Source organism: Schistosoma mansoni, assembly GCF_000237925.1.
Source record: "Schistosoma mansoni, WGS project CABG00000000 data, supercontig 0037, strain Puerto Rico, whole genome shotgun sequence".
Lineage (NCBI taxonomy): Eukaryota > Metazoa > Platyhelminthes > Trematoda > Strigeidida > Schistosomatidae > Schistosoma > Schistosoma mansoni.
In genome coordinates this window covers 1,490,244-1,512,468 of record NW_017386026.1, presented here as the reverse complement: position 1 = coordinate 1,512,468, position 22,225 = coordinate 1,490,244, and the positions used below count along the sequence as shown (strand labels likewise).

The following is a 22,225-nucleotide window of genomic DNA, read 5'->3' as shown; positions in this document are numbered from 1 at the left end:
CATACATCAATTGTTTTCGTGAGATAAGATTCCTGCTTTGTATATTGAATTCCAGCTTTTCATAGCTTACATACTTTTGAGTCAACACTGAACCATTTACAACTGCAGTTTGTCTTGGTCTTTCAGACAATCATTAAAGTTTTTATGAAGAATCGTAAGTTAGTTTTGCAGCAAAAATAGATTCACTCCAATCCATTTCAAATGCTATCAAACATGTGAAAAAGGTCATGTTGACAGAATGTGAATTGTAGTTTAATACGAGTTATGGACGGAACTTCACAGTAATAGATCACTCTTTCGGAATGTTTCTGATATTACAAATATGTGTTTATGTATGTATATGTCGAAGGGACAAACAAAATTGATCAGTTCTCTCATTTTTCAGGTCATGTGTGACCACAGATAATAGGCAGCTTGTCTGACAAACATTGTCTTATCAACTGAATTGAACCCATGCATGAAAATAATTTCATTTGCGGTTGCGAAAAATTCATTGATTCTTTTAACGCCACAAAGCGCTTAAACCATAGTTCAGAACGTTCCGATATCTAATACAAACCACTCTTTAATTGAAGTTTAAACAAACAGTTTTCATGTGTACTCATAGATGGCCTTGCATCAGATATGCATAAACACTGTAATTATCACTCATCTAGTATCAAATGAGTTCAGTTATCGTTATCTTGAAGATATGTCTGTATCCTCACTACATAAAGCTAAGGAACTATTGCGGTACGTTTGGAGTTTGCGTTACGATCACACGGTATTTATTACAAAGTCCTTATATATCGTTAAACCACAGTTTAAAAATCAATAATAACATTCAGTTAACCCTTGAAGAAAAGTGGTTTGACTGACACAAAAACGAGCTTGAAAAAGTCCTATTTCTTCAGATATTAACAACTCTGGTCTTACCTATACCCCATGCTCTGCAACTCCTGTTGCACCAGATAATAGTGGGAGTGGACTTATTCCACACATGTTGCTGGATGACTCCATGTCTAACTTAATAATGAGTTCTAACTCACGAACAGATGGTATCGATCTTATTAAGAGCGAATTAGCCTCTGTCTTTAAGCAATTAAGTGGAGTCACTTGCGGGCTCTTTATTAAAGCATGATGATCTTAAATTTGAACTAAAGACACTGTCACCCCTTCGACTACTGTTGTCCAAGGATATAGTTACTTCTGAATTCGAAGACAGGATCAAAGTAGAATCCGTTATTGACTTGATAGCTAGTGAAGTCACCAAGCGAATAATCTCTCGAAATAATGTGGTTATATATAATATACCTGACAAAGTTGCCATTAAAACTGTAAGAAACTCGATACTAAAGGCAGTTAATCTCCAGGACAATCCATGCCAATGTATCCGACTTAACAAAAAGCGCCGGACATTCGCTTTTCGTCCCCTCACTTTCGTAAACAACACCCCCGCCACGAGAAGGCAGTGAGTAGGACTTCCCTGGCAGAGGCTATATATTCGCTGGCCATGTGCGAGCATTTCGAGAGGGAGAGTAGACTCTCCCCACTCTCGGCCGTACCAGGGCTTTTGGGGGCTTACTGAATATGAATAAGTAGTATAAAACAATAAACAAAGAAGTGGAAGGAGAGCGATTAGGAACAATGTAAGACAAACTTAACACTGCCCCCCAAAGACAGCATGTCTTTCCTTACTTTCGCTGATTGAGGACTAACGTAAAAACATTCAGAGGTGACAATGGTACAATTTACTCTAGACACAGTCACTCTGAAGAGTCTCTCTATCCTCTACTGTTCAGTCATCCGTAACACTTTCGAGGTTTGCGTCCCTCCTTAATCATGATTGAGTCTAAATAGTCTACTCCTGTCGTTGCGAACGGGAAGTCGGTTGTTATCCGCGTAGGTGGCAAGTCTCCCATCAGTTGTGACATCGGCCTGGCTGATCTAATACAGCAGCCTATACATTTTTGTATGATCCTCTTAATTGCAGTAGTTCCCTTTAAGATCCAAAACCCTTTGCGCAAGGAGGCTAGTGTGTAGTACACCCCCATGTGTCCGTCAGCTTGATGGTGGTGACGAATGATAAGCTCCGTTATAGGGTGTTTGCTAGGTAGAATAATCGGATGTTTTTGCTCTAACGGGAGATCACTACAGTTCAAACGTCCTCCTACGCGAATCAGGTTGTCAATCAAGATTGGACGTAACTTATCAATAACATGAATTTTGGACAGGATGTTATCAGAATGCTTGTGTCGTTTAATCCATTGTCTAATTTCCTCAAAGTCTTGCGCTTTTATGTATTTTAATAAGTCTCGGCATTATCCAATTCGTTAGGCGTAAAGGGTCCCCTTACGATCGTTTTATTGTAGAGGTGACATTTGAATCTGATGAGCCAAGCTGTGCCTTGTTTGAGTTTAATCCATGACGAAAAATGGGATATAAATTTATCAAGGGGAAAAACTGTAGTCATGGTGTCCAAGGTTGTGGCGTTCTTTAACTCTAGCTTGACTGGGAGTTTTAATATTTCTTCTCGTCTATACTCAGGCCACTTATCTTTCTCAGTCGTTAGGAACTCGCGACCTGAAGGCCAAGCTTTAATACGGTTAGGGTCATACTTACACATTCCTCTGGAAGCTAGATCAGCAGGATTGATGGATGATGCTACATACTTGAAACGTGACGTCGTATTAAGTATGTAATTTAATTCTATTATAAAATCAGTCCAGAAGTAGATTTCAGTCATGTCCTTTAGCTTTATTTCCTCTACTATTTGCCTCATCAACTTCACTGCCAGTACTGAGGCTTGTAGTTCAAGACGAGAAACACTGACAAATTTCAGGGGTGCTATTCTAGACTTGCTTATGATGAAACTACATCTACTCCTTGGAAGTGAGTCCCAATCCACTTTCCAGGGCATCGGCACTTGATAATGTCCATCAAGCAATACTGTTTGTTTGTCAGTAATTTCCATAATGGTCTTATCACATAGGGACATGGCAACTTTATCAGAGTACTTATTTTCAGAAAATTCATGTTCAACTAATTTGAGAATAGCCTCCTCGACGGAACCTTTTGCTTCTAAACAGTTTATGAAGGCTGAAGTTTTATCAAGTTGACCTGTCGGTCCAAATAAAGCCCATCCTAACATAGTTAGTGATGCGTAGGGTTGTTTAGGTTTCCCGATACGCTGATCGATAACCCAGTGGGCCTCTGGAACGTCAACACCAAGTAACAAACCAACCTTGTCACAAGCTATGGTGGGTAGCTGTACACCTTTCAAGTGTTTCCATCTTTCTTGGAAGTCCGTTGGTGGGATTTCTGCCCTTTTAATAGGTAGGTTGTTTATAGCATATGCACCTTCGATTTTGATTCGATTAGTCTTGTCTAAAGATTCGATTTCGAAATTAATAAGTTCAGAGTTCTGAGATGACGCTCCAATTGCAGAAGATATGTTCAATCTTGTCACTGTACCTGAAATTCCTACCTGCTTTGCCACATCACTAAGCATTAGTGTCGAGTCTGAGCCATTATCCAATAATGCATAGGTATCCACATGTCCTGTGGGACCATGTAACCTGACTGGCACAAATCCTAAATACGTTCCAGCAGAATAAGTAGAATTACAGCATGTTTGTTTAGCATCAGGTTCTGCGTTGTGAAGAATTCTATGATGACGTCGCTTGCAGCCATCAATTTCACACAACACGGATTGCCGAGTCTTTTGCTCGATGATTGGGTTTTAAGCAATTAAAGCAAAGTTTAAACTTCTTCAGTAATTCTAGCCTTTCGTTGTGTCTTACTGCTAGCAGTTGTGGGCAAGATACGACTTCGTGGGTATCACAGCAAATTACACAATGAACTTTTCCTTTACTCGACCATGTATGGATCGTAGCTCTAATAGAAGCGGACCGGTTGTTCAATTCAGATCGGCATTTCTGCCCATCTGTGTCAAGGCTATCTTACAGTTAGTCATGAGTCTTGTTAATTTCCGTAGTCCCGATACATCGTCTTGATTTAGTGGCGTTCCATTTAACAATTATGTTAAGAACGCTTCTACTATGTCATGTGGTTTGCCAAACTGTTCGTGTAAAATGCTAATAGCTTTGGTATAACCTTCTCTTTCTGGTAATAAAACACAGTGCTCGATAGCGTCCTTAGCTGCGCCTTCACAATAATGTATCAGGTACATTAATTTCTGAGTATCATCCTCTACTCTGTCGGCAATGTTAGCCTTGAATCCCTTTATGAACGTCCAAAATTCCAAAGGACTTCCATCAAATCTCATAACCTCTATCTTAGGTAAACTGGCTGTCATAACTAGTGACTTGATACTATCCGCTTGTGCTTTGAGTTTCACCGCTTCGCTCAAATGTGCAGTAGTGTATTGGCGCCTTAACGAGGCTGCTGGTGTTACGTCCCCAGATCGAGACCCCAATGACTCGTTGATCTCTCTTGCTTTTCTCACTTGGCTTAAAGAGTTCGGGGTTAACTCTGACAATCGTTTGCGTAGTTGAAGTTCCCTAATCTCTAACTCAATCTTTTCTACTTCCTTTTCCCTAGAAACAACTCCGTCTTCTATGCTACATCTAGTCTCTACATAGTTGTCCCTTACAGAACAGCTGTCTTTGGGGTTAAGTAAAACATTATCAAGAGCAAGATTTAAAGAAATAGGTGAATTCACCTTAGAAACTGAAGGAATAATATTCTCAGCATTAGAATTGTCTGTGTCTTGGGAACTGTCATCGTTGTACTTCATCCTTCTCGTTTTCGTCATCGTTGGGATGTATGAACCAGACTCGATTCCGACCAAATTAGTTACAGCAAGTATCTTTACCAATTAGGACCAAAGTTCAGAACTGTATCCACACCAATGAGACCAAAGTTGAGAACTGTTAAGTCTATCAAAGCGTCCAAATGACCCGATTGAGATACGCGCAAAATCGAAGTTCCAAAACAACGATTTGTCTACAAAAGCGGTTCTATTATTATATAAACACAAAGTTTAATTACAAACCTCAACTTGTGAGGTGTCTAGGCGTTTAACGCGTCGTTCAAGAATGGAATAGTAAAGGCTTCCATAGTACAAAGACAGCCGATGGCTGTGTCGAAATCGGACAACAGTTTATGAACAATCGAAACTCGAACCAAGAGCAAACAATATGGAAACTGTTGTGTTTAAACAAATCCGCAACTGTGGATAACCGTTACAGTAATTAAAGTACAGTAATTACAATGACAAATACAATGATAAGTACAATAAACATTATAAGTATATGGGAACGTTTCCGAATGTTACAGTACAACTTGCGTTACAATGTAAATGTGAAAATTGTTAAGTATACAACTTCTTACTGAATATGAATAAGTAGTATAAAACAAACAAAGAAGTGGAAGGAAGCAGAAGAACACCTGATAAATGTTTGACATTTAGTAAAAAACTGCTAAATCTTAAGATCTCGATCGATGATATACCTAATATCTGTATATGAATTGTCACAGACACTTATGCACTCATTCATAACTAAATAGTCGATGTAATAGTCTTCAATGTAAAGAATTCGACAAGATTAGAGAGGCTCATAATAACTCGTAGATAAATAGTAGTGCACATAAGTGATATTGTGATCATTGTAGTCAACTATGAGTTCCGTGTGAATGCTAAATTTGATAGAGTGATCTGTCGAAACATTTTATCAATACCTAGTTAAACACTTCCATATTTCGTTAGTAAATGATGATTGACAAACTATGGTTAAAAAGGTGTCATCAAGACTGATTAGGTTTTCTACTATGATCTTTTTGTTGATATGTGTAGAATAGGGTCAATGGTTTCCTTCAAAGCTTTGTCTTAAGAATGATCTAAACCACAGTTATCTTCACCGACATCACACTCGTTCCGCATTCTTTGAATCAAGATTTGGTGGTTGCATACATCAATTGTTTTCGTGAGATAAGATTCCTGCTTTGTATATTGAATTCCAGCTTTTCATAGCTTACATACTTTTGAGTCAACACTGAACCATTTACAACTGCAGTTTGTCTTGGTCTTTCAGACAATCATTAAAGTTTTTATGAAGAATCGTAAGTTAGTTTTGCAGCAAAAATAGATTCACTCCAATCCATTTCAAATGCTATCAAACATGTGAAAAAGGTCATGTTGACAGAATGTGAATTGTAGTTTAATACGAGTTATGGACGGAACTTCACAGTAATAGATCACTCTTTCGGAATGTTTCTGATATTACAAATATGTGTTTATGTATGTATATGTCGAAGGGACAAACAAAATTGATCAGTTCTCTCATTTTTCAGGTCATGTGTGACCACAGATAATAGGCAACTTGTCTGACAAACATTGTCTTATCAACTGAATTGAACCCATGCATGAAAATAATTTCATTTGCGGTTGCGAAAAATTCATTGATTCTTTTAACGCCACAAAGCGCTTAAACCATAGTTCAGAACGTTCCGATATCTAATACAAACCACTCTTTAATTGAAGTTTAAACAAACAGTTTTCATGTGTACTCATAGATGGCCTTGCATCAGATATGCATAAACACTGTAATTATCACTCATCTAGTATCAAATGAGTTCAGTTATCGTTATCTTGAAGATATGTCTGTATCCTCACTACATAAAGCTAAGGAACTATTGCGGTACGTTTGGAGTTTGCGTTACGATCACACGGTATTTATTACAAAGTCCTTATATATCGTTAAACCACAGTTTAAAAATCAATAATAACATTCAGTTAACCCTTGAAGAAAAGTGGTTTGACTGACACAAAAACGAGCTTGAAAAAGTCCTATTTCTTCAGATATTAACAACTCTGGTCTTACCTATACCCCATGCTCTGCAACTCCTGTTGCACCAGATAATAGTGGGAGTGGACTTATTCCACACATGTTGCTGGATGACTCCATGTCTAACTTAATAATGAGTTCTAACTCACGAACAGATGGTATCGATCTTATTAAGAGCGAATTAGCCTCTGTCTTTAAGCAATTAAGTGGAGTCACTTGCGGGCTCTTTATTAAAGCATGATGATCTTAAATTTGAACTAAAGACACTGTCACCCCTTCGACTACTGTTGTCCAAGGATATAGTTACTTCTGAATTCGAAGACAGGATCAAAGTAGAATCCGTTATTGACTTGATAGCTAGTGAAGTCACCAAGCGAATAATCTCTCGAAATAATGTGGTTATATATAATATACCTGACAAAGTTGCCATTAAAACTGTAAGAAACTCGATACTAAAGGCAGTTAATCTCCAGGACAATCCATGCCAATGTATCCGACTTAACAAAAAGCATCAAAAATACTCGTGCCCTATCGTGTTTAGATTTGATTCCCATTTATTAGCGGAACGTTTGAAAGAATCTGAACAGCTAGTCTGTGCGCATACGAAGTTTAAAAACGCTCGTATAGTCTCAGACAAAACCACCAATCAAAGACTAACACAAAAGCGTACCATGAACGAAAATAACATTGTTGAGGTCACAACAAATGTGATCGCGCCAGAAGCTGAACCCACTGGTACAGCTAATCTATCTCATGTTAGTCAGTGTACTGATATACCAATGCAGTGTGCTAGTTTGCCACTCATAGTGGCCCTAGATAACCAGGACATATCTGATGTAGACTCTAATGTCATTCTTTCCAGTGTAATATCGGAAGCCAAGGATCGAACACCTGATTCTATTGTGAAGGCTCATAAAAACACTGCTAAACCTAAAAAGAATATACCAATTAAGAAGAAAGTAAATAAAAAACCTTCTGGTTCTAGACCGAATACCAAAAATATTTCAACGGCCTTACCAAACAAAAGTTTAATTTCTGAAACCATGCTTAACCCTACTCACCGTAAGGGAGGTTATAAGGACACATTTCGTTCAAACGTTACACGAGACGGCCACTACAATCATCATGTAAGCAGGCCTACTATTAGACAGACGGGAATGAACCAACGTGCCGCATGGTTTCCCCCAAATGTTATAAATAATAAACCTGCAAGATGTAACTCTGATGGTATACTAGGTTATGCACCATCAACGCAACCCCAACATACAGGCACCTGTCTTAATTGTCCACCAAAACAAGTACAACCTTACCAAAATAAGTACAACCTTACCAAAATAAGGATTTTTTTCGGCCTAGCACTACAATTCGCTCATGCTATAGCCCATGCGATCCGGAAAACACATTAAACCATAGTCCAGGCATAGCTAGAACTCATACCCTCGATAAAGATGCTCTCGGTTTTTTTTACACTACACTCTCCCTTTTTAAACTTATTACTTATTAACGCACGTTCACTTCTGAACAAAATTTCAGCCTTGAGAACCTTAGCCTTTCTAGCCAAGCCTTCTTTTATACTTATCACTGAAACGTGTTGTTATCCAGCAGTGGCCGATTCCGAATTAAATATCCAAAACTATCGACTCTATCGCTGTGACAGAGAAACTAAGCGAGGAGGCGGTTGTCTTATATTTGCTTAGGATACCTTGACAACTAACAAAGTTGAAGATAGTATCTTGAATAGTTTACCAGAATCGATCTGGATATCAATCAATACCCTAAACCATAGTCTACTCCTAGGTTGTATATATAGAGCTCCTGATAGTACTGATAATTTGAATGATCGTATAATCAATGCATTTATACACGCATCTACTCTAAACTTCAGCGCTAAGATTATCACTGGTGATTTCAATTATCCTGAGATTAACTGGAGTACCGGTAGCTGTCAGTCTAGCAATGATGAATTTTTATCAATCCTTAATCTGTACTGCTGGTCACAGTGGGTTCGTACCCCAACAAGGGGTGATAATACACTTGATCTAATATTTGGTAGAGATACCATTCCCCTATCTGTACAAGTATACAACGAGTTTGAAAGCAGTGATCATAGGATGGTAGCTTGTGCTCTCCCCATCTATCCCTCCTACAACCGACCAATTCAAAGAACCTGCAATTATAGAGACTATAAGCATGCAGACTGGGACCTCTTGCGCTCACTGATCAAACTCTCAGACTGGGATGAATTCTTCTCATGTAATAGTCTGACAGATGCCATCAACATATTCTATTTGATTGTTAACTCTTGTCTAGACTCCTGTGCACCAATTAAGATTTACAGGATTAGTAAACATCACGAATTATATATACCAGCTAAATATCGTAATAAACTAAGACGCCTAAAGAAACGTTATTTTAAATCTAACGACTTCACGGCAGTCACACAAACAACAATAATTTTTAACCAAATTAAAGAGAAACATAGGTTAAAAGCCATCAATGAAGAGCTATTAGCACTACGTACTAGCTCAAAAGTGCAAAACCTAATCCACATTTACAATAAACGTGCTAAATCAACTCAAAATGTTGATATACCATGCACCCTGCATAATAATAGTTTTATATATGACCCAAAAACTATAGCAGACCTTTTCAGTGGTAATTTTGCAAATAGCAAAGAATCCTTAAATGACTTTGTTTCTAGAGTTATATGCTTGACTGGTAACTCAATTAAATCTATCTCCTTCACATGTCTGAAAATTAGTAAGGTTACAAATAAGCTCAAGGTTTCGAAAGGTCACGGTGCAGACGGGATTTCATCATTTCTCTACAAATATGGTGGTCCAGATATCCAACTTCTTCTCCTTAAGCTGTTTACTCTCTCTATGGAATCAGGCTCTTATCCTGACCGTTGGAAAACCGCGTACATCATACCACGTTACAAATCCGGAGATAAGACTGACATGAACAACTATCGGCCAATAAATATTACTCCAGTTATCTCTAGGATTATGGAAAAAATTATTAGTGACGAACTACCCAACTATTTATTGACTGAACAATTTATTGATGATTCGCAACATGGATTTCTTAAAAATCGATCCTGTATGACATGTCATTTTGACTTCTTTAATTTAGTCTATTCGCTTCGTAGCCAAGGATATCTAGTATTAGTGCTATACCTGGACATTTCTAAGGCCTTCGACATGGTCAACCACCAACTTCTCATAGGTAAACTCGCATCTTATGGGGTCGAAAACCCGTTACTAGCCTGGTTTGATTCCTTCCTCAGCGATCGACATCAAATAGTTAAAATCAACTCTTCATTGTCGAACTCAGTCCCTGTTAGAAGTGGGGTAATTCAGGGTTGTGTCTTAGGTCCTTTGCTCTTTTTAGTTTTCATTAATGATATTTGTGAGTGTTTTAGTGTGGGTAAGTCCCTTTTGTTTGCAGACGATCTTAAGGTGGTGTACTCATTTTCTCCACATGAGCTGAGCAATATTCGAAATTGTATCAGCACGGAGCTTAACAAGGTAGCACAGTGGTGCTCGGAATGGCAACTGGAGCTCAATACAGCTAAATGTGGTTGGTTATGCTTCGGTGATACATCACTCAACCTCAATCTTACCATAAATGGGGAAATGTTATCTAGGTTACACACAGTAGTAGATCTAGGACTTAGGTACTCCGACGACTTGTCGTTTACTGAACAGATAATGAAACAAACGTCCAAGTCTCAACGCCTTATAGGTTTCATAACTCGAAACCTTCATAACAGCGAATCTCGTATTCTAATGTACAAAGTCTGTGTTCGACCACTCCTCGAATACTGCGCGTTTCTCCTTATTAGCACGCGCATAAAGGATAAATTAAGACTGGAATCAGTACAGAGACGATTTATATTTCGTACTCTTGGAACTGATAGTGTCTTGACATATAATTCGAGGTGTAGTAAACTAGGGCTTGACCCTTTATGGATGAGGAGACTCAAACTTAACCTTATCTTTTTCAAAATACTTAACAAACTCTCCTTCACATCCAGTCAGGAGATTCAATATGCTAAAGCCCCACATTACGACATTCGTAACTCCTTGTCTTTAGCGAAACAAACATATTCTAGATCTTCTCTCTACATGAATTACTTTACCTGTGAGTTTTCTATGCTCTGGAATAATTTACCCCAAACTATCCGTATGTTAAACTCTCTCCCATTGTTTGTTCGCTCAATTAATGCTTTTTGCTCCCCTGAAAATGCATTAAATGCTCTAGCGCCTGCAAGTGTATGTCAAATATGTCAAATAGACGATCTCGTACTCCGATGATAAAACATAATCTATATTCCATTGGATAGGTTGCTTTTTATGAAACCACTTTTGGTTACGCCTCTGTTTATTTTGTAATTAGTTTTCTTACTATTTGCACTTTTCATCAATTCAATACAATTTGTACAATACCATTTTTGCCTGTAAAATTGTCGTTTAAAAAGCATAATCTTTCACCATTTGTTCCTGTTCGTCAACATACATAGCATGCATGACCCATTAATTATCTCACACAAATTTCCTGCTGCACACGTGAACTGTTGTAGTTTCTGAACAGACCAATCTATTCATTCTTCTCAAATCACATATTTTGACCTTGTCACTTATTGGCTTATTAACTCTGACTGTTTTTAAATAATCGTATGTGTGTGTGTGTGCTGATCGCTTATCCTATTCATTATATATTGTTACTTATTTTAGGTGTGACATAAAAATTGAGGAACGCTTGATTAGGTTGAGTTGGCACACTTAACTTCTCCGATCAGTTTGGTTTCGTTCTATTCTCTTGACCTCCTTCACTGTGATTATCTGATGCTGTCTTCCAATCATCAGTAATAAGGATAGGAGGTGTATTGACATTTAGCCATTAATCATTGCAGCTTGTAACACTGTGGTAGTTAAATATCGTTCCAGCATATCCACCTTATATTTGAAACAAGGACTCGCTGCTTGAATCTGTAGCACACGCCACACTGTGACTGTATTCAGTCTAACCCGTTGTTGTGTACAACATAAAGGAACACAATTAAAATTGGGTACCGTCAAATTTACGAGTTTCGTAGATGCACACACAAACGATAACTGCTTTGTAGATAGGTTTTCCACACTTTGCTTAAGCATACTTGATTCAGGTATGTTGTTGCTTCTCTCTCAGCTCCCATAAATACACAGGAGGAGAGTGTTGCTCAATCACATCGTATGTAATTCTGTTCGATTTCCCATTATATTGTGTGTCATTGATTTCCCATTATATTGTGTGTCATTTATGTATCCTTTATATGAATACAGAATAACGTTATAATTTGTTTCGATAATGTAATAAGAAGACGAAGATTATCATCAGAACTATGTGATAGTGCAAGATTATCATCAGAACTATGTGATAGTGCAATATTAGTGCAATACATTTCGAACACATAATATACTTGTTAAGAACATTTATATATATAAAAAGTAGAAGGTCAGTGGTGGTGGTGGTGGTGGTGGTGGTGGTGGTGGTGGTGGTAGGGGTAAAAGTAGACAAGGATAGTAATGATAAAAATAATGTGAAAACAATTTGACACCTAGTCACTCTGGATAATAAGCATATATTACCAGGATAGGTTTAAGGAGAGAACAAACTGGTAAATGCAGTGGGATGTGACACAATCGTTTTCATGTCGTCTAGGTTTTGAATGAAGCATGGAGCTCGTTCTTTCTTTGATTATGACCTTCACTGAACAATACGTTTTGTTGATGAAAGACAGAATTAAGCCTTTGTTTCAATGAAAGACTATTTGAATCACCTCTAAATGGTAAGGTGATGTAGACAGGCTTTTTCTCTACCAAGGCTACAGTAGGTCACACTGTGTCCTGAAATTTCCATCTATTGATAAATTTACGAGGACAACCATTCCCGATTAATGTCTTGGTGTAAAGCTAAACTGGTGGATATAGCACACCAATTTCATAATGTTGGACCAAAGCAGAGAAGCATGTTAACTTCTCAACATTTTAAATCACTAAAAGAACCACGAACAAACACTGATATTGTCTTGTTGAAGCCTGATAAAGGATCAGGCGTGGTTATCATGAACAAATGTGAATATAATGTTATAATATAATGTTATCCATCCTCAGTGATGAAAGTAAATTCATGCTTGATGTTCAATTGGGAGGTATTAACAAACTCATAGGGAAGAGTAAATTCAAACCTGGAAAAATGGTTACACATGAATATTATTGATAAAGAGGAATTTAATTTGTTAAAACCTATGGGTTCTGAGTATCCTCATTTATATCTGAACTATCCAAAATTGATCAATTAAATACTCCTTTACATCCAATTTTATCAATGTGCCGATCACCCACACATAACCTAGCCAAATGGCTAACAAAATTATTCCATCCTATTCGAAGACGTTTATGTAAGTATTCTGTAAAGGATTCTTTTCAATTGATCGATCATTTCGGTGACATTAATATCAAAGGAAAAACTATGTGCTCATTTCACGTGAATTCCTTATTCACGTCAAATGTACCTTTAATAAAGACTATTGACATTTTATGTGACTATATATTTTCAAACAACCTTAAATTACCTATCACCTTAAAAATTCTTAAAGATTTATTACTTTTATGTACTGATAAAGTTCAATTGAGTTGAGTTTTGAAGGCGAATACTTTGGTCAGATTGATGGGGTTGCTATGGTTAGTCCGTTAGGACCATTACTAGCAGATGTGTTTATGGCACATGTGGAAAATTTGTCTGAAGACTTAATTGGAAACATGTCACTTTACAAGAGATATGTGGATGATATCTTAGTGATCGGTGAAAGAAAGGAAAATATAAACTGCCTATTGATTGTGTCACATCCCACTGCGTTTACCAATTTAAATGTGTGTGTGGTCACACATACATAGGGAGGAGCAATGGTGATCTGAAAATTAGTGTGGGTGAACATGTACCATAATGGTTGAAAAAACAAATAGAGTCGAATGACCCAAAAAGAGTAGAGGATAAACATCCATCATCCTCTATTGCCAAACATATAATCGAAACAGGTCATAAGATTGATCTTAACTCGGCTTTTGTTGTGTTGTTTAAAAGTGTAAAAGAGGGGCGTATACTGAGGTTTATTGAAGGCTTAGCCATACGAAAATTCAAACAATTGATTGGTCACATAGCAGTGCCCACTGTTATCTTTGTCCTAGTCCATAACACTGATCGAATTCGCGTGATCGATTTATCAACTGAGTCGTTTGCATAAATAACTATGTCTACATATCACAGTGAAATAAATACTTTGCAAACGAAATACTACCGCATTACAATCGACACGGGATGATTCGATCAGTGGAAGGTAACCTGAGGATCTCGAAACTAACTTCCCCAAATGTCCAGTGCTATAAAAATGATAATACTACTATAAAAATGATAATACTACTACTACTAATACTACTACTACTAATAATAATAATAATTCGAATGAAATTGAAGAATCAATGGAGAGTATCTATAGTAAACTGAGTCAAAATAATGAAAGACAGATGTACGAATGTATAGTTAGTTTGTGCATGATTTATTTGTGAATGTGAACGATTTGTATGAAGGACTACAATTTGAGAGATTTGTGTATGACATCTACACACACTACTTACGAGTAACTAGAAGTGAGTTGCACAATTCTCTTAGTGTATTTCACTGATTGATCTCTAACTAATCAGTTATTGATTGCTTAATGTATTCCCTACTGGTTCAACCATATGGATTGGTCAGTTTTCCATTTGTCTGAACTGACACTTTGCAGTTCGTGCTGTGTTGAACACCATGAATGTGAGTTTTATTCAGGTGAACGATTGTTTTTTGCAGAACAATATATCTAAGGAGAAGCCATGACAGTTTGTGTCTGTTACCCACTCCTGATGCTCAACTTCGGTGGTCTTGACAAGGTATTCAACAGAGCTTCCTAACTTGAGAATGCTATCATTATTGTTATTACTACTGTTATTAACACACAGAAAAGCACTGGTTTTCCCATATACAATTAAATCGCATTTGAACTCACTTGATGTTGGAAATTTGTGGGATCCCTAGCAGACACTGGAACACCACTACTATATTATACATGTAATCCACCTACAAATTAAACCACAATAATAAATAAACCACAATAGTCTGCATGAATTCTTCTCCAGTACTCAGACGATACTTGTCATGGAGTACACTTCGAAGTACGACTCTCCGACTTATGACATCTTCCACAATTGTTTTCTCTACCATATATATCTGGATTTATTTCCGACCACGAACACGTGAGCCTTGTTAGCAATTTCATATTCTCAACCAACAAATGTCCACTATGAAGATCTTGAAGGACAGATTTACGTAATGGATGAAGAATAACAACGCCATCACTTGACCACAAAATACCATCGGGAGTAGTGGATAACTCATCTCGTTTCCGGAAATAGACTTGACTGGAAATCAAGCTCATTCACTGCACCATAGTTACTACATACTATTTTAATTTCTCGGAATGAAAGTATATGTTTGTGAATTAATTTTGCTTGTAAGTTGAGAATATTCACATTAGCAATCAACCGACCATGAAGTCAGAACTAGGTGAGCACAAATGAACGTATTATATTCGCAATTCGTGATCAGAGCGCAATCACGTACGAAGGAATCATCAATTAGTACAATTACCACAGCTACACAACCGAGCAACTCGTACACTTCACTGAACTTACACAGTGGTCAGACTTTAACTAGTACGCTCTAAGCTGCCCACATTCACTATCTACCGATTAACACAATGAAAACACAAATGTGCATTATTTTAAGATTATATTATACAATGTAAAATCAAATTTGTACACAACCAAAATCACATTCTTCTTCGTTGTTCCATTCTAGTATTCTCCTTCTTTGAATACCATCATCCTATACCAATCAAAGGAGAATTGATAGAAAATAAAAATAAGAATTATTATCAAATCGCATTGAAACGATTAGTTAGATTAAACAAATTATTATCATAAATAATACAATTATTATTATTAACATCATCATTCACAACATCAACATCATCCACATTATCATGATAATATTCATCAGTCTCATATACTTTATCATAATCATCATTATCATCCTAAATCGTCATTATTATGGCAAATTGATGAGTGACCATGATTTCGATTACTTCCAGTTCAAGCTGAAGTCAACGCGTTTTGATGAAAAACACATTTGCGGACCACTGAATTTTAGGTTAGTGTTAATTCTATCAAAGCGTCCAAATGACCCGATTGAGATACGCGCAAAATCGAAGTTCCAAAACAACGATTTGTCTACAAAAGCGGTTCTATTATTATATAAACACAAAGTTTAATTACAAACCTCAACTTGTGAGGTGTCTAGGCGTTTAACGCGTCGTTCAAGAATGGAATAGTAAAGGCTTCCATAGTACAAAGACAGCCGATGGCTGTGTCGAAATCGGACAACAGTTTATGAACAATCGAAACTCGAACCAAGAGCAAACAATATGGAAACTGTTGTGTTTAAACAAATCCGCAACTGTGGATAACCGTTACAGTAATTAAAGTACAGTAATTACAATGACAAATACAATGATAAGTACAATAAACATTATAAGTATATGGGAACGTTTCCGAATGTTACAGTACAACTTGCGTTACAATGTAAATGTGGAAATTGTTAAGTATACAACTTCTTACTGAATATGAATAAGTAGTATAAAACAATAAACAAAGAAGTGGAAGGAAGCAGAAGAACACCTGATAAATGTTTGACATTTAGTAAAAAACTGCTAAATCTTAAGATCTCGATCGATGATATACCTAATATCTGTATATGAATTGTCACAGACACTTATGCACTCATTCATAACTAAATAGTCGATGTAATAGTCTTCAATGTAAAGAATTCGACAAGATTAGAGAGGCTCATAATAACTCGTAGATAAATAGTAGTGCACATAAGTGATATTGTGATCATTGTAGTCAACTATGAGTTCCGTGTGAATGCTAAATTTGATAGAGTGATCTGTCGAAACATTTTATCAATACCTAGTTAAACACTTCCATATTTCGTTAGTAAATGATGATTGACAAACTATGGTTAAAAAGGTGTCATCAAGACTGATTAGGTTTTCTACTATGATCTTTTTGTTGATATGTGTAGAGTAGGGTCAATGGTTTCCTTCAAAGCTTTGTCTTAAGAATGATCTAAACCACAGTTATCTTCACCGACATCACACTCGTTCCGCATTCTTTGAATCAAGATTTGGTGGTTGCATACATCAATTGTTTTCGTGAGATAAGATTCCTGCTTTGTATATTGAATTCCAGCTTTTCATAGCTTACATACTTTTGAGTCAACACTGAACCATTTACAACTGCAGTTTGTCTTGGTCTTCCAGACAATCATTAAAGTTTTTTATGAAGAATCGTTAGTTTTGCAGCAAAAATAGATTCACTCCAATCCATTTCAAATGCTATCAAACATGTGAAAAAGGTCATGTTGACAGAATGTGAATTGTAGTTTAATACGAGTTATGGACGGAACTTCACAGTAATAGATCACTCTTTCGGAATGTTTCTGATATTACAAATATGTGTTTATGTATGTATATGTCGAAGGGACAAACAAAATTGATCAGTTCTCTCATTTTTCAGGTCATGTGTGACCACAGATAATAGGCAGCTTGTCTGACAAACATTGTCTTATCAACTGAATTGAACCCATGCATGAAAATAATTTCATTTGCGGTTGCGAAAAATTCATTGATTCTTTTAACGCCACAAAGCGCTTAAACCATAGTTCAGAACGTTCCGATATCTAATACAAACCACTCTTTAATTGAAGTTTAAACAAACAGTTTTCATGTGTACTCATAGATGGCCTTGCATCAGATATGCATAAACACTGTAATTATCACTCATCTAGTATCAAATGAGTTCAGTTATCGTTATCTTGAAGATATGTCTGTATCCTCACTACATAAAGCTAAGGAACTATTGCGGTACGTTTGGAGTTTGCGTTACGATCACACGGTATTTATTACAAAGTCCTTATATATCGTTAAACCACAGTTTAAAAATCAATAATAACATTCAGTTAACCCTTGAAGAAAAGTGGTTTGACTGACACAAAAACGAGCTTGAAAAAGTCCTATTTCTTCAGATATTAACAACTCTGGTCTTATCTATACCCCATGCTCTGCAACTCCTGTTGCACTAGATAATAGTGGGAGTGGACTTATTCCACACATGTTGCTGGATGACTCCATGTCTAACTTAATAATGAGTTCTAACTCACGAACAGATGGTATCGATCTTATTAAGAGCGAATTAGCCTCTGTCTTTAAGCAATTAAGTGGAGTCACTTGCGGGCTCTTTATTAAGCATGATGATCTTAAATTTGAACTAAAGACACTGTCACCCCTTCGACTACTGTTGTCCAAGGATATAGTTACTTCTGAATTCGAAGACAGGATCAAAGTAGAATCCGTTATTGACTTGATAGCTAGTGAAGTCACCAAGCGAATAATCTCTCGAAATAATGTGGTTATATATAATATACCTGACAAAGTTGCCATTAAAACTGTAAGAAACTCGATACTAAAGGCAGTTAATCTCCAGGACAATCCATGCCAATGTATCCGACTTAACAAAAAGCATCAAAAATACCCGTGCCCTATCGTGTTTAGATTTGATTCCCATTTATTAGCGGAACGTTTGAAAGAATCTGAACAGCTAGTCTGTGCGCATACGAAGTTTAAAAACGCTCGTATAGTCTCAGACAAAACCACCAATCAAAGACTAACACAAAAGCGTACCATGAACGAAAATAACATTGTTGAGGTCACAACAAATGTGATCGCGCCAGAAGCTGAGCCCACTGGTACAGCTAATCTATCTCATGTTAGTCGGTGTACTGATATACCAATGCAGTGTGCTAGTTTGCCTCTCATACTCATAGTGGCCCTAGATAACCAGGACATATCTGATGTAGACTCTAATGTCATTCTTTCCAGTGTAATATCGGAAGCCAAGGATCGAACACCTGATTCTATTGTGAAGGCTCATAAAAACACTGCTAAACCTAAAAAGAATATACCAATTAAGAAGAAAGTAAATAAAAAACCTTCTGGTTCTAGACCGAATACCAAAAATATTTCAACGGCCTTACCAAACAAAAGTTTAATTTCTGAAACCATGCTTAACCCTACTCACCGTAAGGGAGGTTATAAGGACACATTTCGTTCAAACGTTACACGAGACGGCCACTACAATCATCATGTAAGCAGGCCTACTATTAGACAGACGGGAATGAACCAACGTGCCGCATGGTTTCCCCCAAATGTTATAGATAATAAACCTGCAAGATGTAACTCTTATCATCACTCTTGCAGTGGGGAAGATGGTATACTAGGTTATGCACCATCAACGCAACCCCAACATACAGGCACCTGTCTTAATTGTCCACCAAAATAAGGATTTTTTTTCGGCCTCCAGAGATCCCTTGTTCCACTAGCACTACAATTCGCTCATGCTATAGCCCATGCGATCCGGAAAACACATTAAACCATAGTCCAGGCATAGCTAGAACTCATACCCTCGATAAAGATGCTCTCGGTTTTTTTTACACTACACTCTCCCTTTTTAAACTTATTACTTATTAACGCACGTTCACTTCTGAACAAAATTTCAGCCTTGAGAACCTTAGCCTTTCAAGCCAAGCCTTCTTTTATACTTATCACTGAAACGTGTTGTTATCCAGCAGTGGCCGATTCCGAATTAAATATCCAAAACTATCGACTCTATCGCTGTGACAGAGAAACTAAGCGAGGAGGCGGTTGTCTTATATTTGCTTAGGATACCTTGACAACTAACAAAGTTGAAGATAGTATCTTGAATAGTTTACCAGAATCGATCTGGATATCAATCAATACCCTAAACCATAGTCTACTCCTAGGTTGTATATATAGAGCTCCTGATAGTACTGATAATTTGAATGATCGTATAATCAATGCATTTATACACGCATCTACTCTAAACTTCAGCGCTAAGATTATCACTGGTGATTTCAATTATCCTGAGATTAACTGGAGTACCGGTAGCTGTCAGTCTAGCAATGATGAATTTTTATCAATCCTTAATCTGTACTGCTGGTCACAGTGGGTTCGTACCCCAACAAGGGGTGATAATACACTTGATCTAATATTTAGTAGAGATACCATTCCCCTATCTGTACAAGTATACAACGAGTTGAAAGCAGTGATCATAGGATGGTAGCTTGTGCTCTCCCCATCTATCCCTCCTACAACCGACCAATTCAAAGAACCTGCAATTATAGAGACTATAAGCATGCAGACTGGGACCTCTTGCGCTCACTGATCAAACTCTCAGACTGGGATGAATTCTTCTCATGTAATAGTCTGACAGATGCCATCAACATATTCTGTTTGATTGTTAACTCTTGTCTAGACTCCTGTGCACCAATTAAGATTTACAGGATTAGTAAACATCACGAATTATATATACCAGCTAAATATCGTAATAAACTAAGACGCCTAAAGAAACGTTATTTTAAATCTAACGACTTCACGGCAGTCACACAAATAACAATAATTTTTAACCAAATTAAAGAGAAACATAGGTTAAAAGCCATCAATGAAGAGCTATTAGCACTACGTACTAGCTCAAAAGTGCAAAACCTAATCCACATTTACAATAAACGTGCTAAATCAACTCAAAATGTTGATATACCATGCATCCTGCATAATAATAGTTTTATATATGACCCAAAAACTATAGCAGACCTTTTCAGTGGTAATTTTGCAAATAGCAAAGAATCCTTAAATGACTTTGTTTCTAGAGTTATATGCTTGACTGGTAACTCAATTAAATCTATCTCCTTCACATGTCTGAAAATTAGTAAGGTTACAAATAAGCTCAAGGTTTCGAAAGGTCACGGTGCAGACGGGATTTCATCATTTCTCTACAAATATGGTGGTCCAGATATCCAACTTCTTCTCCTTAAGCTGTTTACTCTCTCTATGGAATCAGGCTCTTATCCTGACCGTTGGAAAACCGCGTACATCATACCACGTTACAAATCCGGAGATAAGACTGACATGAACAACTATCGGCCAATAAATATTACTCCAGTTATCTCTAGGATTATGGAAAAAATTATTAGTGACGAACTACCCAACTATTTATTGACTGAACAATTTATTGATGATTCGCAACATGGATTTCTTAAAAATCGATCCTGTATGACATGTCATTTTGACTTCTTTAATTTAGTCTATTCGCTTCGTAGCCAAGGATATCTAGTATTAGTGCTATACCTGGACATTTCTAAGGCCTTCGACATGGTCAACCACCAACTTCTCATAGGTAAACTCGCATCTTATGGGGTCGAAAACCCGTTACTAGCCTGGTTTGATTCCTTCCTCAGCGATCGACATCAAATAGTTAAAATCAACTCTTCATTGTCGAACTCAGTCCCTGTTAGAAGTGGGGTAATTCAGGGTTGTGTCTTAGGTCCTTTGCTCTTTTTAGTTTTCATTAATGATATTTGTGAGTGTTTTAGTGTGGGTAAGTCCCTTTTGTTTGCAGACGATCTTAAGGTGGTGTACTCATTTTCTCCACATGAGCTGAGCAATATTCGAAATTGTATCAGCACGGAGCTTAACAAGGTAGCACAGTGGTGCTCGGAATGGCAACTGGAGCTCAATACAGCTAAATGTGGTTGGTTATGCTTCGGTGATACATCACTCAACCTCAATCTTACCATAAATGGGGAAATGTTATCTAGGTTACACACAGTAGTAGATCTAGGACTTAGGTACTCCGACGACTTGTCGTTTACTGAACAGATAATGAAACAAACGTCCAAGTCTCAACGCCTTATAGGTTTCATAACTCGAAACCTTCATAACAGCGAATCTCGTATTCTAATGTACAAAGTCTGTGTTCGACCACTCCTCGAATACTGCGCGTTTCTCCTTATTAGCACGCGCATAAAGGATAAATTAAGACTGGAATCAGTACAGAGACGATTTATATTTCGTACTCTTGGAACTGATAGTGTCTTGACATATAATTCGAGGTGTAGTAAACTAGGGCTTGACCCTTTATGGATGAGGAGACTCAAACTTAACCTTATCTTCTTTTTCAAAATACTTAACAAACTCTCCTTCACATCCAGTCAGGAGATTCAATATGCTAAAGCCCCACATTACGACGTTCGTAACTCCTTGTCTTTAGCGAAACAAACATATTCTAGATCTTCTCTCTACATGAATTACTTTACCTGTGAGTTTTCTATGCTCTGGAATAATTTACCCCAAACTATCCGTATGTTAAACTCTCTCCCATTGTTTG

The 22,225-nt window shown here is 37.1% G+C and overlaps 4 protein-coding genes across 4 annotated transcripts; 1 reads left to right on the top strand and 3 right to left on the bottom strand.

Moving 5' to 3' along the window:
* Positions 1-708: 708 nt before the first annotated feature.
* Positions 709-1,504, bottom strand: Smp_108600 (hypothetical protein; the record flags this gene model as incomplete). Its single annotated transcript, XM_018790768.1, has 1 exon — positions 709-1,504. The coding sequence occupies one exon, from the start codon at positions 1,502-1,504 to the stop codon at positions 1,082-1,084; it is 423 nt and encodes a 140-aa protein (XP_018646006.1). The 3' UTR covers positions 709-1,081.
* A 780-nt stretch (positions 1,505-2,284) lies between these two features.
* Positions 2,285-2,605, bottom strand: Smp_109320 (hypothetical protein; the record flags this gene model as incomplete). The annotated part of the gene is made up of 1 exon (XM_018790767.1): positions 2,285-2,605. One exon carries the CDS (start codon positions 2,603-2,605, stop codon positions 2,285-2,287), a length of 321 nt encoding a protein of 106 aa, XP_018646005.1.
* Positions 2,606-4,018: 1,413 nt separating this feature from the next.
* On the bottom strand, positions 4,019-4,756 carry Smp_112910 (hypothetical protein; the record flags this gene model as incomplete). Its single annotated transcript, XM_018790766.1, has 1 exon — positions 4,019-4,756. One exon carries the CDS (start codon positions 4,754-4,756, stop codon positions 4,019-4,021), a length of 738 nt encoding a protein of 245 aa, XP_018646004.1.
* A 13,349-nt stretch (positions 4,757-18,105) lies between these two features.
* Positions 18,106-19,324, top strand: Smp_184780 (hypothetical protein; the record flags this gene model as incomplete). The annotated part of the gene is made up of 1 exon (XM_018790764.1): positions 18,106-19,324. The coding sequence occupies exon 1, from the start codon at positions 18,668-18,670 to the stop codon at positions 19,322-19,324; it is 657 nt and encodes a 218-aa protein (XP_018646003.1). The 5' UTR covers positions 18,106-18,667.
* Positions 19,325-22,225: the final 2,901 nt, after the last annotated feature.